This window comes from Gadus morhua, chromosome 8 (genome assembly GCF_902167405.1).
Source record: "Gadus morhua chromosome 8, gadMor3.0, whole genome shotgun sequence".
NCBI lineage: Eukaryota > Metazoa > Chordata > Actinopteri > Gadiformes > Gadidae > Gadus > Gadus morhua.
In genome coordinates, this window is record NC_044055.1 from 5,028,021 (window position 1) to 5,045,576 (window position 17,556).

Here is a 17,556-nt window from a genome sequence, read left to right on the forward strand (position 1 = left end):
TTTTCCAGATATTTTCTTGAATGTGAAATATTATTTACAATTATAGTCTGCATAAGATTAGAGTGTATAATTATGTTTATTGATTTGAGGGTACATCCTTTGCTCATTATCACCAAAAGTTAATTTTCATCAAACTTGTAGGATCAACCAATCACGGCTTTTGAAATGATGACTCATACCTAGCAACGGGGTCAACCACACCTCCTCACTAAGATAGGATTTTTCATCCATTCCTGGCTCAGAGTTCACTGAAAATGTTCTGGAATCACTTCTAAGCTAAAACTCCTGGCAAGGAATTGTAAGGTTAAGTTAGGAGCTCTCTGAGAGGATTCTCAGAATCTTTAAGGATACGGGCCCTGATGCTCTGTGCAAAGCATGGCAAGGTTGCGGCGGTTGCGGTCGCAACCCAGAGGACCTGCACGTTCAATTTCGGATTTCTTTATGAATCCATCAAAAATATCTAAATCAGAATCAACAGACTGCAGCATACCCAAATAATAACGTTTATCCATAGAGGAGACTCAGGAATGCTTGCGTTAACAATTCCATTTACACGTAATGAAGAAAAGTTTAGTCAGTGTGAACCCTGACCGCAAAAGCACTGTCACAATCAATCAACGTACATTGTAGAGCATATATCAACGATACATTCTTATGTTGAGGATTGTACAGTACCCCTAACTAACATTATTGCATTGGCGTACCTGTGATCAACAGGCAAGAAGGATTCCACGACCCAATCACAGGAGGGATGCCCTGATGGTCTGAAATGAGATTAGGCGCCGTAAAAATCGAAGTGGGCTCACACACTCGGCTTAGCTCAGGAGGTAAGGCAGTTGTCTTGTAACCGAAAGGTTGCTAGATCGACCCCCAGTTCCTCCTAGTTGAGTGTTGATGTGTCCCTGAGCAAGACACTTAACCCGAATTGCTCCTGACGAGCCGTCGCCTTGCATGGTTGACTCTGCCGTCGGTGTGTCAATTGATATTATTAATATTATATATTATTATATTATTAATCGATGTAAGTCGCTCTGGATAAAAGCGTCTGCTAAATGCCCTGATTGTAATTGTCAAAACTGATGTTCTTTCAAGGCATAAAATACTGACGGATGGCTATGCCATTTATAACAAATTACACTCAAATAATAGCCCTTAAATCTTACTTTAAAACCCTGGGAACTCTGGGAAAATTCCTTGTTGGCCCCATGGATGTATGTTTGATGCCTCATGAGACCATCCAGATATTATAGTGTGCATTTCATATTCAATATCGTAGGAAAAATGGAAGTGCCACTTACAACAGTTCTACATAACACCACTTTTACTTAATATCTTTACAATAGATCGCGTACACACATTTTACTTGATATGTTTACCTTGAGAATATAATCTTATCATCTTTATAACATATCCTATACATACATGTGAATTTATATTTTAGTTTTACTACGATCAAATCATCTTTACAACAGATCCTATGCACACGTGTGGATTAGTATTTTTACTTTGACTATAATCTTATCATGTTCTCTACAGATCCTATGCATGCATCTGAATCTTACTTTGACTATAATATACTAACCTTAACAACAGCATGTTCATTGACACACAATGACTACATTTGTATTGAGGACCTACTAGCTTAGCCTTAAGGATGTTTAAGATGGTCCTTCAATCTAAGCAAGAACCTTTCAACATTTTCATCAACGTCGTTGAATCACTAAAGTAACAATGTAATCAGTTGAGGTTGTCAGGATCAAACTGGGGGTAATTTCCGACAGAAGAACCTCCTCTTCTCCACACAGCTCCTGGCCTGCTGGCCTCCCCCAGACAAAGCCCCACAGTGGTTCCCGTTGGCGGGACACTCGGGCAGGGTAATAACGCCACCGGCGGTCCGGTCCATCCACAGCCAGCGGCCCGCCAGCCAGCGCAGACCGACCCACACCTCCTCCGTCACGGCCAGGGTCATCTCTTCCTGGACGTGGGACAATTCCTCCTCGTCGTGGAAGCTGAGGAGATCCGATGCGTCCGGTTCAAGAGCCCTGCAGTGGTCGAGAGCTTCCTCCCACGTCTTCTTCTCCTCAAATAACAGGTTATGCTCACAAAGAAACCAATATTCTCCACCACAAAGTCTGTCGATCAGCTTGCCCTGTTGGATGCCACCGCATCCATTGTCAGACAGTTGCCAATGATACAAGAGCTGGAAAGGCAGGGAGTTTCTCTGACCGTTTTCCCACCTCCACACACCATTTCTCCACCGATAACGGAGTCCGACCCAGCATCTCTCATCATAACCTCCACAAATCTCTGAGAAATATGGTAGATCAAGATCATTCCTTGCGTTGGCTAGCGTGCTGTTACCACCATAGTGAGACTTGCAGTAGTCATTGGCGGGCCACCACTGCTTTTTGATCGAGTGACGATGGACCCATCTGAGGCGGTCTATGGAGGCCTCAACAGGCGGTGGTGGGCTGGTGGAGAGAGAGAGAAGGAAGAGGAACAGGTACTGGCTGCATGTGTTCTCCATGACTCCTCAACACGTCTGACCTCCTCTGGTAAAGACTCAGATATATATGAGAGAGAGAGAGAGAGAGAGAGAGAGAGAGAGAGAGAGAGAGAGAGAGAGAGAGAGAGAGAGAGAGAGAGAGAGAGAGAGAGAGAGAGAGAGAGAACCAGGTGGGGAGGATAAAAACTGCTGTAAACTTTAATGAAGAATGGGAAAATTTAGAGATTAATGAGCGACAAACTGAAAGCAAATGCTTCAAAACTATTTACTGAATATCAAAAAATATACACACATATTTATTCCATTTTATCACCACTGCTTCCAATGTATTCTATCAAAAAATATTAAATACACAAATATCTCTGCATTCTGATGGATTCAAAAAGAGATACAGGTATTAGAATGCCCCTTAAGAGTGGAATGGTGGATACACATCGTAGGATGGATAAATATAGATTGATACATTATCAAAACTGGTTGAAATTGATCCTACCAAATGTAAATATATACAAATATATATACATGTTTACATACATATATATGTATACATACATGCATAGATACGTATATGTATACGTATATATATATATAGCTATATATATATATATATATATATATATATATATATATAGAAGAAAAGGACAAAGTGTCAACACTGGTTCCAATTATTCAGTAAACGCATACACAAATATCTGCTTTTCCTTCTGAAAGATTTAAATGTCACGATTTGGGTAAAAGGGCATGACACCAATTAAACACCAAGGAAACCAAACAACACTCAAATAGCATTGCCTGAAAACCCTCAATTAAGATCCAACCAAATCATATAATGCTTGCTGATAAAAAATCCTTGTAAGGGCATAACCGCCACCAACTGGACTGGAGTGTGAACGAGAGATATTGCAGCAAATAAAAAGTTAACCAAAAATAAAAAAAATAAAAAAATAAAAACGAGATTCCACATCTATTTCCCTTAGGAACCTAATAATGCTGTGATAGCCATTGCCTGCCGTTTTCCCCAAAAGGCCTGATTAGGAAAAGTTGGTGTGTTCTGCCTTGCTTAGTGTCTGAAAAAGGTGGTCTCTCTGGGCCTTGTACTCATTACAATTAACTAATACATGCTCAACAATTTCTGGCTTGCCTGCTTAACTATTTTATGCAATGAATAATTCAGACCTGTATGACCGATTCTGAGACGAGTGATTATATTTTCATCCCTACGTTTGAAGCCAACCTTCCTCCTATCACCAACGTGTCTTTGTATATTGTACAAATGTCTACCTGTTTCACTCATGCCCCAATGCTCCTGCCATGTATTTTGTGCATATGTCCTGCTGAAGGATTTTACTTTAGCTTTTCTCAGAGGAACCTGTAGGTCTACATGTGATATCTTGAGTGCTTGTTTGGCCAGAATATCCACTTGCTCATTTTTTCCCTTCACAGCAACATGAGCAGGAACCCAGATCAAATGTGTGAATATGCCCTTCATTTGCAGTCTGTAGATTATAGGAAATACTTAATTAATTAGATCCATACTAAATGACGACCTTCCTGGTCGAATGCAGGATAGAGCTGAACAACTGTCAGAAGCGATAACCGTGGTGAGTATCTCCTTTTCCTCTATCCACTGTAAGGCCAATATCACTGCCAACAGCTCCGTGGTGGCTGGGTGCACCTGGCCGAGGCTGATTGGAGCCTGGGGCTGGGTGAGGTCACACACACCTGTTGCACATTCAGTAATCAATGTGGGTTAAACCAGCCATCTCCACACATACTCAATGAGTTCTCCCAGATGGCAACAACACCTGGCCATGTAGTCTGACAATATCACCAACCTGCGTCCTTTGTCTCGAGGAGCCCAATAAAAGTCACCTAGGTTGAGTGTAGCAGTTAAATTATGTGTGAGAGAGAGAGAGAGAGAGAGAGAGAGAGAGAGAGAGAGAGAGAGAGAGAGAGAGAGAAATTTAACTGTGTGTGTGGAGAGTGAGTGTTTAAGTGTATGTGCTTTTTGCGTGATTATGTATTTAAAGATATAGAAAGAGGAGAGAGTGAGAGAGAGACCAAATATGTAAAAAGGATACATATATGCATACAAAATATTCTATATATAGTTTATTGTATCACAAATGCTTCCAATAAATAAATACAGAAGTATTTGGGCCTCGTGATGGACGTGATGTCATGATTAACGAACAACATCCATTTCTTTAAGACAAGCAATTCTCCAATAAGATCAAAACATATGTTTCTATAACTTTATATATATACACATACAAAGTGTATATATATAATGTTTATAATCAGTGGAATGGTAGAAAAAAAACGTAGGAAGACAATTGGACAATTGGCAAATCATTGACATCTATTATTGGATTACTATTATCAGGATTCTAACTGCACGCCTCCAAGTCTGGGAGCATGCGCAGTGGCGTGTAAAAATACAATCGAAACGTGGATTTGTTGGTTCATAGGTTTGCTTACAGCTCTAATTTAAAATAAAAATAGATCGAAACGAAGTTGATGCAGGTCCTGTACGCGCAGCCAGAATACACTTGGAATAAACGGCGTATATATATTTTTTTCAAAATAAAATAAAATATTTTTTGAAAACATCACTATATTACAATATAATATTTAGCATTATTATAGGCATATAAAAAATCGTCCAGAAAAATATCGTAGATGCACTTGCGTTTTGGTAACGAGTGTGCCACATCGGAGATAAATAAAGGACGGACGAGGAGTGCTTCCTGTTTTGATTTATTCCGCTCCGTGTTCACCAGGTCGCGATGGTTCTTGTCTCAACGGGAGACAACCACAACCCGTCCGCAATGGACCGCTATCCCTCCGCACAAAGGTCCATCTTATAAAGAGCCAAACGCATCGGTGTACCTGTTGTATCTTTGTACATCGTCCCTATAACAATACACAACCTGACCTCACCGAGATGGCCCTGAGCTCGGGCGGCTGGGCTGCGTCTCCCGTGCCCGCCTCGTCCCAGGCTCTGCACGGCGGGGGGCCCTCACTGGCGTCCTGCAACACCGTGTTGATGTCCGTCCGGGTGTCTGTGTGTCATTCGGGGATACGACCCCTCTGCCTGCCCGGAGCAGGGAACGAAGCGCTCCGCCTGCAGCTCAGCATGGATCCCAGTCGGGCAGGGGAGTTTCGGCTGGCGCTGCGAGACACAAGCGGCAACCGCAGTGTGGTGAGTTTACTATTCATTAAATTAAATTCGATTTTATTTGTATAGCCCTTAATCACAGCTACGGTCTCAAAGGGCTCAACAGGCCATATGACACCCCTCTGACCATAGCCCCGCAGAGGGCAAGGAAAATCCCAAGAGGGCAATAAAAAACATACTTTAACTATGACATTTCTACTACTACTTGGGTGAACAATGCATAACACACCTGTAAGGCTACTGTGACATTAGAAATCATGACATCTGTGCCATCACACTATGATTGTCATATTAATGGAACACCTTCCATCCCCAAAAAAACATTCACAAGGCAATCAATCATTTCCTCATTGCAAAAATCCTTAGCACTAATTATACTTCGTCTTTAAGTGTTAATGATTGTGTTGAAGTGAATTATTTGGGTACTCTTTCTCAAATAATTGTCTCTTGTCTCAGTTCAGTTGTTATTGTGTCTCTTGTCTCAGTTCAGTTGTTATTATTGTGTCTTGTCTCAGTTCAGTTGTTATTATTGTCTCTTGTCTCAGTTCAGTTGTTATTATTGTCTCGTCTCAGTTCAGTTGTTATTATTGTGTCTTGTCTCAGTTCAGTTGTTATTATTGTGTCTTGTCTCAGTTCAGTTGTTATTGTGTCTCTTGTTTCAGTTCAGTTGTTATTATTGTGTCTCTTGTCTCAGTTCAGTTGTTATTATTGTCTCTTGTCTCAGTTCAGTTGTTATTATTGTCTCGTCTCAGTTCAGTTGTTATTATTGTGTCTTGTCTCAGTTCAGTTGTTATTATTGTGTCTCTTGTCTCAGTTCAGTTGTTATTATTGTCTCTTGTCTCAGTTCAGTTGTTATTATTGTCTCTTGTCTCAGTTCAGTTGTTATTGTGTCTCTCGTCTCAGTTCAGTTATTATTGTCTCTTGTCTCAGTTCAGTTGTTATTGTGTCTCTTGTCTCAGTTCAGTTATTATTGTCTCGTCTCAGATCAGTTGTTATTATTGTCTCGTCTCAGTTCAGTCGTTATTGTGCGTCTTGTCTCAGTTCATCACAGAGTTCGACCTGCGCTCCGTGCAGTACGAGGTGAAGGCGCCCCGCAGTCACGAGATGCGCCTCGCCACGCCGCCCCACGACTGCATCCGTTTCAACTTCCGCTGCGACCGCGAGGCGGAGGAGTGGGCCACGGTGGTGATGTCATCCCTGAGAGAGGCGCACAGAGGTCTGAAATCAACATCGTCATCGTAATCTCATGCATCAAGTGTCCCCTGTGGCGACAATGTCTATAAATTGCAATGCAGTGGGTCAGATAGACAACGGGTAGCCATTCGCTATTTGTCCCTCGACCATTGTCTTGTCACCGGTCAATGGGAAGGTAAAGATGCAGGGATATAAGCAACTAGGCATGTTCTCATCCTTTGTCTATCTTTAGGAAGACGAGCGTTTTACTCAGACATTTGACTCTAAACAATACATTTCAAAGGATTAAGTACTGCGTTCATCCCCATAGATTAACCTCCCTTGTTAGTTTAGCTGACACACTTCCCTCTTTTCTTTTTCGGTTAGTCGCCAACATCACCGCACACGAACTAGACGACCGCCGGCTCCACACGGCCGCGGCCATCGAGCAGTGGAGCTCTGCTTCGTTGCCGCTCACCGGTAAGAAGAACACCACCGCTTCAATTGATTCCAGCCTTTTTCCTTTTTATCGTGACGCTGACGTCGTGCCGCGTTGCTTGTTATCCTGTTCCTCAGAGGAGCTTTGTCTGGAGCTCACCAGGGCCATCGAAGCGGGAGACCCGCAGTCGGCCTCGCAGCACGCCTCATCCCTGGCCCGCCAGAAGGCCTCCCTGTCCATCCAGCTCTCGGAGAAGAGCTACGCCAACGGAGAGATCAGGTCGGGGGTCCACAAAATACGCAGTGCATGTTCGTTTTCTCTACTCGTACAACGCTGAAAACGTGTATTGAATGATCAAGTCCGGTGTAATTGCTTAGCCCTCAGTCACAGCCTGATATGAAACCCCCCTCATTTTTGGTTAAGATAAGATCTCTCTAACCTTGAAGCATTTTAACCAAAATAAATCTGGAGATGGAACACAGAAGAGTGGCCCCGGCACTTAAAAATAGTGCTTGCTTAGCATCGTGTAGTGTCTTATCCTAGCATTCTGGGAATTTGTTGCATTCTGGGAATCGGTTAACCTCACAATTATGAGTGCTTTGCACTTGGTTCTATAATTAATAATAATTCATTGAATTTATTTAGCGCTTTTCTAGACACTCAAAGACGCCTACAGTGAAGGGGGGGGGGGGGGGGGGACCTCACTAACCACCACCAGTATGTAGCACCCATTTGGGTGATGCACGGCAGCCAATCGGCGCCAGAACGCTCACCACACACCAGCTTGAGGTGGAGAGTGAGGGATGAGGTGGAGAGAGAGGGAAAAGAACATTTAACACTACCATGGACCACATGTAAACCCTATCGACCACATTTAAACCCTATCGACCACATTTAAACCCTATCGACCACATTTAAACCCTATCGACCACATTTAAACCCTATCGACCATAATTAAACCCTATCGACCACATTCAAACACTATCGACCACATTTAAACACTATCGACCACATTTAAGCACTATCGACCACATTCAAACACTATCAACCACATTCAAACACTATCGACCACATTCAAACACTATCGACCACATTTAAACACTATCGACCACATTTAAACACTATCGACCACATTTAAACATGTAAACCCTATCGACCACATTTAAGCATGTGAACATGAACATCCTTGCCTCACCGACAGCGATATATTGTTGTTTCTCTTTCTTCTGACGAATGAACTTATTGTAAGTCGCTTTGGATAAAAGCGTCTTCTAAATGCCCTACATGTAAACGTTAGGAGGACCCCTCCTTTGAGGAGATGGTTAGGGTGCAGAATGGACAGACCTAAAGGGGAACGGGGTTAACTGAATGCACTACTTTCTGTCCCGCAGTCTGTCCGTCGCCGTGGAGGACATGACATCGTCCTGCTGTGTCACTGTCAAAGTGCTCCCCCACATGACAGTTGCGGCACTCAAACAGCAGGTTAGAAGGCCGAAGTCGTGTCACAACGTTTTTCCATCAAAGTTCTGTGCTGTATTTCTTCTTCTTTTGAGATTATTTGCACTTTCAAGGTGACATATTACACCACCAGGTCTGAGGCGGCCGTTACAAGCCGTTTGGAAAATCTGCCTCTTCTGACATCACAAGTGGGCGTGTCCACCTCGATGCACGACAGATAGATGAGCAACGTTTGCTACAGTCCACTGGGTAGGCTGGTAGACTGACACATCTAGGTGGACACGCCCACTTGTGAGGTCGGACGAGGCAGATGGTATAATATGTCACCTTTAAACTTAAATTCTGCCCACTCCAGCCCTTATTCAGCAAGACATAAGAATGCAAATGCATCAGTGGATTCGCATCAGTCCAATCAATTCAATTCACTACCTGTCTTTAGTTTACTTTCGAGTTTAATATTAATTCAATACAATTGTATGTGTATAGCCATCAATCACCGGTACAGTCTCAAAGGGATTAACAGGACATACATTTATAACATCCCTCGACCCTATCCCCCGAGAGGGCAGGAAAAAAACCAAGAGGGCAAGAAAAAACATACCTACACTTTGGTGAATAGTGCATAACCAACTTATAAGGCTACCGTGACATCAATGATCATGACATCTGTGGCATCACACTATAACTGTCATATTAGTGGAATACCTTCCATCCAAATGAAACATACACAAGGCAATCAATCATTTCCTTAGATCAATAGCACTAATTATACAGTCTTTAGTGTGAATGATTGTGTTGAAAGTGAATTATTTTCATACTCTTATGAATAATTCCCGCCTTGTGTCGTTGCTCACATGCCTGTTACATGTGACCCGTCCTTCTGCTGCTGCTGCAGGTGTTTGTGGAGTACGGCTTCCACCCGCGGGTGCAGCGCTGGGTGATCGGCCAGTGCCTGTGCACGGAGCCGCGCACGCTGGCCTCGTACGGCGTGCAGAAGGACGGCGACACGGCCTACCTCTACCTGGTGTCGGCCCGCCAGGCGCGCGCCACACCGCGCCAGACGCTGCAGCAGGATCAGGAGAGCGCCGCCCTGCTGGGCCCGCCCCCGCCGCCAGGCCCCGCCCCCCCGCACGACTGGAGGGGCTACAGCACGCTGCCCTGCAAGCTGACGCACAGCAGCCAGGGTGAGGGGCGCACGTGCACACCGACCCCACGAGCACACCACGACCACTACATGCCTTTCTGTAATTTGCACAGCATTTTGGCACTAAAGAATCCGCCGTGGTTGGTACCACTTAGACACTTTAGTTTACACTTTACAAAATTGTTATTATCATTTATTATTATGATCTATTGATGCTGCTAATTATTTTTACTTATTTTTTATTTTACTTAATGTACTTGATCTTGTATTGTTGCCGCTATGTGGCTGTTGAGGAACCAAGCCAAAGAATTGTACTATCATTATTATTATGATTCTCTAAAAGATGATATTAATATTAACTACCTGTGGCTATGCTAGGGCTGCTAGATTATGGAAAAAATTATAATGACGATTATATTGGTCAATATTGAAATCATGATTATTCAAACGATAAATTTTTGAGTTTGAAAAACATGATTCATTTTTTCAGCATTTCTCTCCAAAAAACACCTAGCAACTGAGAACTTTGAAATTTCGCCTTTTAAAAAAAATACATAAAATGTTCAAATAGATAAGGCTCAGACTGAAATTAATGTACAAATATGTATCGAGCGGTTCTTTAATGAACACTTAATGAATAAAATAAATGTACTCACAAAACAAAGGAAAATATCGGAATCGCGATCAAAATTCGATGAACGCCAAAGGCCTAGGCCATGCCCTCATAGAACAGAAGCTCGCTGCCTGTGGGAGTTTGAGTGAATAACGAGCCCTCCTGGTATAGGGGCGACACCCGGAGGAGGGGAGCGTCCCACGGAGATCAAGGAGGCCCTGAACCTGGAGACCCTCCAGCTGACCGACAAGCCCAGCAGAGCCACTAAGACCCAGGTACACACCTTGCTTCTCTGTGTGTCCATAAACATCCTAATAACGAATGGGGTGTTGGAAGCTCCTGTCTGGTCCACTGGGTAGAGCGAGGGTCCTCCCCTGCAGCGACCCCGGGTTCGATTCCTGCTCCCGGTCCCTTGTTGCATGTCCTCCCCAATGGGGGATAAAATATATTTAATTTATTATTTGTTAATTTTTATGCTTTATTCATGGTACAGCGAGTGAGACGGACTCACTGTATCATTAATAAAGTATGAAAAAGAAAAAGTAATAAATTCAAAATATATATATATTAAAAAAAATAAAGCGTGTCTTATCTTAGCTGTTTTTGTTACTGGGTTGGGAATGGGTTAACCTAGTGATTGTTAGTGGTTGGTACTTTTATGAACATTCTTACTGTACCCACAGCGTTATATTGTGTCTTCTCTTTCTTCTGATGAATGTACTTACTGTAAGGCGCTTTGGATAAAAGCGTCTGCTAAACGCCCTAAATGTGAATATAACGTCAATGTCCATGTCTTCTCAGATGGAGTGGGCGTGTCCCTCGTGCACTTTTATCAACAAGGCCTCCCGGCCCGGCTGTGAGATCTGCGCCACCGCACGCCCGGACACGCCCAAGCACGGCCGCATCCAACAGGTGTGGCCCCCCCCCCAACGCACTCACAGCACGCAGCGCGCTAGTGACGAGGAAACCGTGGCGATACAGTCCCCGCAGCAGTGTGTAGAACCAGTCACCATCACTGAACAATGAAGGCTTAATTATGGTTCCACGTCGTTGACGCAATGCAGTCGCTTCAACGCGGTCGTGAACCTGTTTTGGTTCTGCGTGGGGTTTTAGTTAGCGGACCAATCACAGCCCTCGCTGCTGCGTCGAATCGACGCAAGGATACAATTCTTGGGAGGCGCACATCAGACCCATGCGGTGGACGCAAAGAGGGTCCGCCAGGACGTAAGGGGTCCGCAACCCCCCTTGTGTTGCGTCCGCGTGGAACCATAATTAAGCCTTAAGTCGTATGGACTAAGGCTCGAGCTGGGCATGGCCTGCTTTGTGTTGTAGAACCTTAAGACATCAGGGATATCTATGAGGAGGAAAAAGACGACGCGCTCCAGGACGTTCAAAGTTTACTTGGTTATTCTGTTTTATTTAGAAAACAATTTTGATGCCTAAGCTCTGAACGATGTGATTGATGTCATGGGTCATGGCACTTAAAAATAATACTTTGCATCGTGTAGCATCTTATCCTCCTAGCTATCTTTGTTGTATACGGGTAATGGGTTAACCTAGCGATTGTTACTTGATGAACATCCTTACTGTACCGACAGCGATATATTGTTGTTTCTTTCTGCTGACAAATGTCTGCCACATGTAAATTAGAATTTTATGCCTCTTAATGTTCTGTATTATCGCATCATTGAGTAGCTTCAGTCTCTGCCCTTTCTTTTTTTCAGGAGAAGGGAAGGCGAGAAGATCGAGCAGAGGCGGGAACGGCCAGCAGCTGACTGTCCCCCAGAACCCCCAGTGCAAGGCTGCGATATCTCACTCATCTCTTTTTACACTTTCACGCGCGCATACATGCAAACTCATTTTGTTTTTGCATTCCTGACCGAGAGCGTATTGTAACGTTGAGAGCGTCGGCGGGCTGCCTTGTAAAGACCAGATCACCAACCGCTCTCTAAGCATGACATGAGGTCCATGAACACAGACTGAACGAGTTACCGCAGACAAAAGTAAAAAAAAAAGAGGACAAAGCTGCCTCGATGGACGTCACAGTGCAATCTATATAGGCCGACAGGCGGGGTCAGCGGATGACACCGCTGGAGCGAAGGGGGTCCTATATTTTATTTTAAGAAGGGTAGAGGACATTGCGTTCCTCCTAATTTTATCCAAATTGAAGCTTCAAGAGAATGGCATACTTTCAAATTCTGACTGTGAATAGATGGGGCATTTTACCATGTCCCGTTGGTATGTGTGTGTGTGTGCGCGTTTGTGTGTGTGTGTGTGTGTGTGTGTCATCGATGGCAACATATAGTTTTTAAAAAACAAACATGGCTGCTAAGACGACACGCAGCGTTTACAGGGTTTCAAAGTGCTTTTATTTTTTATAACATTGTCTTGTATTGATCTCATGACAATGCATCCAAGTAGGTGATGTTTATTTCACTCTCCATGAGTCATGTTGTTTGATTGGTTTATGATATTGTAAAATGGTGTACGCTGAATAAATATAATCGGATAATGTTCAGTTGGAGTTGTGTTCTGTGGAAGGCTGAATGTTCTAACGCTGGTAACTAGATCGCCACGCAAACTGCAATCAACGGTCGAACACAGCTGTTGATAGGTAGGCCTAGCCACTGACATTTAAGATGTAGTTCCTGTATTTTAAAGATAGCGTTTCTTCGTTCGCACTAAAAGTTGACATTTGATCAATTCAAACTGACATTACATTGACTTGCCATCAGCAGGGGCCCGTTTCCCGAAAGCATCGTTAGCCTAAGTGGATCGTGAAAATAAAGCGGGACAGTCCAGAAAATGTTGGAGCAGGCAGGGAACTCAATGTGAGAGAAAGTGGGGGGGGGATCTCATAAAACCTAGCCTAAAATGACGTGAAACAAAATAAAAAGAGCAGGCAAAGGGCTGGGATATGGTGCGAAATGGTGGGGATTGGTCACGTTGACAATTATGTGTAGTGACATGACGATGAAGATCCTCAAACGGATCATTGTCTTCATTGTCCTCCGGTTCACCCAACGCTACCCCAGCCTTAGCTGCAATGTTATGTGTGCAACATTGCTGTCACACACAGCGCATGGACAGGTTGGCGAAAACTGGAGCCCTCCGCCGGACTTGTGGAGGCATCTGAAGCGCAACTTCCACCTCCCGATCGTGCGATCTACGATTCACCGGCCCAGACGGAGGGCTTCGTTGTAGTCTTTGTCATGGTCGTCTCCCGGGTTAGCCACAGGTGTGAAGAGGTAAGGGCGAAGAGGATAGCCCCCGTCTCCGAGGAGCCCCCACTCTCCCCTGGAGGCTGCAGCCAGCCGGCCGATGGAGGACTCGCGGAAGACGAAGGAGTCGACTCGTGTGTGTGTGTGCGTGTGCTTCTTTAGGCCATCTCGCCACAACATCAAGGATGATGCCCTGATGGTCGCACACCACCTGGCAGTTCACAGCGGCATAAAGAACGACCGACAAAAATGTATCTTTGGTCGCAGTCATCTCGTCTCTGGTGTGGAAACGGACGTGCTGCGGAACCGGTCGAAGGAGGCTTTACGTCACTGCCTGGAGCAATCCTGCACACTGATGCCTTGGACAGGCCCTGGCCCTCTCCGACGACCTGCCGAAAGCTCCCTGTGGCATAGAACCTGAGGGCGGCCAAGAGCCGTGCTTGCGGTGCGAGCGCGTCTCAGGTCTTCGCTGATCGTCCTAAGCAGCTGTCTGGATGAATGCCGCGTCATTGTAGACCTCGAGGGGGTCAAAGATTTCCCGGATTCTGGCATTAATTGCAACAAGGCGTCTCTCTCTCTCTCTCGCACAGACGTAGCCTACTGCATTGCCACTTGCACTTTATAGGCCTATTCCGACACTAATTAATAAAACCTGGCAACAAATAATGTTAATTTGACACGTAACACATTTACAGACCCTCGGTAATGTTAGACAGTTAATTTCAATTTCAAAAATCAAAACATCATTGCCTGTGTTTCCACATCGTTTGAAAAACCACGTTTTTTTTTTTATTTCAAAACTCAAAAGAAAAAACGGTTCAAATGTGCCCACACCAACAAGCAACATTTTAAGAAGTGTGGGGGGGAAATAACTGATAATGACTGCGGTCACTAGGTCCGATGTGGAGCGAAAAAGAAAGCGTCGGAAGTTCGACATCAAACCAATTAGACGGATGCGGGGGTGAACATGGTGCAGTCCCTCAACGATAAGGAAGGACAAACCATGGGCATCATAGGCTTCTCCGCCTCCCATGGCATCCCCGGGGGATGGATAGCCATGCGGTCCTACCCGTCATGACCCGTCGGCGTCGCCATCTGAAGAAAGAGAACAAAAATGCCTTATGAAAACGTGTTCACAGCTCATTCAACTTCCCCAACCTCCACATCAAATATCTGTATGGAGGCCTACTGAAAATATGCCATCACCTTGTTGCTCCGGGGTAATTATGGAAGGTTTTGCTTCAAACCGCTCCTCCTGGAGGGCAAGCTGACGTGCCATGAGGTCCAACTTGGCCCTCTTCAGCACAATCACCTCTTGCTGATATTTAGCGTCTCGCTCGGAGGCTTCCCGGAGAAGACCACACACGTCCTTGAGCAGAGCCACCTTCTCCCTCTCCAACTCCACCATGACGGAGGCGGTGGCAGTTGAGACGGTGGAAGGGGTAGGCGTGGTCAGCAGGGGCGTCATGGCGGGAATGAAGGTGGGGATAGCCGGGGTGGACTGGCGGGGGATCCTTGGTTGCTCCTCCTCCTTCCATTGCTCACCTGAAGGATCTGCCTCTTCCTTGATACCCGCATGGATATCCACTCCCCCGGTTAGGCTTTGGGAGACTGAGTAGCCTATGATGGCCATGGCTCGCTTTTCATCGTCGTTGAGGGCCTGCACCCTGTGCACGGGGGCACCAGTCCAATTGGATTGATCTTGAATTTCCGACGCTTTCTTTTTGGCAAGACTGGAAAAGTCTTGCCATTTTTTCCGGACGTCAACATCGGACCTAGTGATACCAGCGACCGCAGTCATTCTCTTAGCTATTTCTCCCCACTTCTTAACTTTTTGCTTGTTGACGTGGGCACCTTTGAAGCGATCACATAAGAGGCCTTTGTTTGCCTCCACCTCCTCAAGCAGAACGTTCAGTTCTTCAGCTTTGAACAATGCTGCCCTCTTTCGCGCCTTGTCCGCCATTTTGTAGAAGCCCTAGAAAGGCCAACCCTTTTTCCGGAGGGTCCTTTATAGGCGTGTCATTTCACGTGACCAATCAATGCATAGAAATCAATACAGCAAAAAAACAATATATATGGCAATATAATACATGCGCAGCCGAAATGTACCGATCAAACGCCTCGTCAAAAGGCAACCCTATCACAAGGCATATAATCAAATCAATTGATTCCATTGCTCTTGTTTGGGAGGTCGAGCATGGTTTTCGAGCATGCACTTGCCGTCTCCCTCTGATTTTAATTCAACCATCGCGGGTGCAATGTCCTCGTAGTGATCAATGACAGAAGACATGAATGAATCATGCTGAGACCAGCGGGTTTTTTTCATTCATAAAAAAAGAAGCACATAACCCTTTTTAACCCCATATTCCTCCGACATTTCTGCGTCTCCCCCTCCTATATAGCCCATTTCAGAACCGTGTCAGTGGACAATTACAATCCTACGAGCGACGTGAGTGGATTGAGCATCGGGAAACGCTCCAAAGAAATTCATGATGGTTCGCATCGTGAGAATGATCGTACGAGCATGGATCCATCGTTATCGGGAAACAGGGCCATTGTAACTGTCTGTCTACTGACACGGTGCTGAAATGGGTTCCGTAGGAGGGGGAGACCATGGGGGAGACGGAGGAACATCGCAGGAAAATGCAATATCATCCCACTGCAGACACAAATGGGCGTTCTCGTGTGGTGGGAGTTCCCGTTTACGCAGACTGGAACGCCCCCTTCTTATTCTTCGTCGCCTTTCTCGCTGAATGTATTGAAATTTCAAAGTGTACTACTCCGAAACCATGTAAATAGTGTTGTAAATAAACTTTCAAATCTTTTCAAATCTTATTTGGCAAATGACTTCACATGGTGCAAAAAAAACACAAACGCTCGATCAAAGGCCCCCTCTCCCTCGGGTCAATCAAAATCCTCATTGTTTAACATGAATTGGCTAAACAAATGACCACTGTACCATATTTAAACACAATTCAAATTGTGCAGAGAATTATTTCCATTGGTCATTCTCAGTGGCGGCTGGCGATCAAACATGTTGGTGGGGCACAGAGGTCTGTTACTCACACTGTCGTTTTAATCAAATGAAACATGCGGGGTAACACTGTCTTTTTAATCAAATGAAACACAAGGGAAATAATAGAAAAACACACATACATTTTAATGTCATGTATATCCTCCTTATTGATGATTGATCATTGTGTATTGTCATCGCCTCAGTGGTGCAGTGGAGTGTAGGCCTACTCTGCCTAACCCACTGGTGACCGTGGCTCAATTTCTGTGGAAAACACAATATCTTTAAATTGAAAAGTAATGCTATCATGTCTATTGTCATATATAACCACAGACATATTTAAATTATGAATGTCAGTGGGAAGTGGAGAGAGCTGTGAGCTAACCCCCTGGAGACCGGGGTTCAAGTCCGGTTGATGTCCTCTGTTGGAAGACTCTTATCTCTATTTCGTGCGAATTATAAAGTCAAGTATAACCATTGTGTTGATTTTAAACTGTGTCTTGATGGTGCATTGATAAGTTCGGTGGTTAATACTCCAAACAGCTCAGGTTCGGATCCCTGCAAAAACGTCGACAGGGGTACCGCTGTCATCTTTCATTGGTCAACATGGAAAAAACATGAGGGGTAACTGTCGTTTTTTATCGGCCGTCATGAAATAAACATAAGGGGTAACAATGTCGATATTCATCAAATAAAACATAGGGGGTAACACTGTTGTTGGTCGTCATGAAAGAAACCACAAGTGGTAACACTGTTGTTTTTTATTGGTCTTCATGAAAAACAACATAAGGGGAAACACTGTTGTCTT

The 17,556-nt window shown here is 44.5% G+C and overlaps 2 protein-coding genes across 2 annotated transcripts; one reads left to right on the forward strand and one right to left on the reverse strand.

Moving 5' to 3' along the window:
• Positions 1-5,243: 5,243 nt before the first annotated feature.
• LOC115548280 (ranBP-type and C3HC4-type zinc finger-containing protein 1) lies at positions 5,244-13,032 on the forward strand. Its single transcript, XM_030362799.1, has 9 exons — positions 5,244-5,711; positions 6,729-6,903; positions 7,248-7,340; positions 7,437-7,578; positions 8,691-8,781; positions 9,653-9,941; positions 10,686-10,789; positions 11,316-11,426; positions 12,239-13,032. Exons 1-9 carry the CDS (start codon positions 5,454-5,456, stop codon positions 12,287-12,289), a joined length of 1,314 nt encoding a protein of 437 aa, XP_030218659.1. The 5' UTR covers positions 5,244-5,453; the 3' UTR covers positions 12,290-13,032.
• Positions 13,026-15,952, reverse strand: LOC115548292 (uncharacterized). The gene is made up of 2 exons (XM_030362816.1): positions 14,942-15,952; positions 13,026-14,830 (listed from the first exon to the last, which is right to left on the reverse strand). The coding sequence occupies exons 1-2, from the start codon at positions 15,696-15,698 to the stop codon at positions 14,808-14,810; spliced, it is 780 nt and encodes a 259-aa protein (XP_030218676.1). The 5' UTR covers positions 15,699-15,952; the 3' UTR covers positions 13,026-14,807.
• Positions 15,953-17,556: the final 1,604 nt, after the last annotated feature.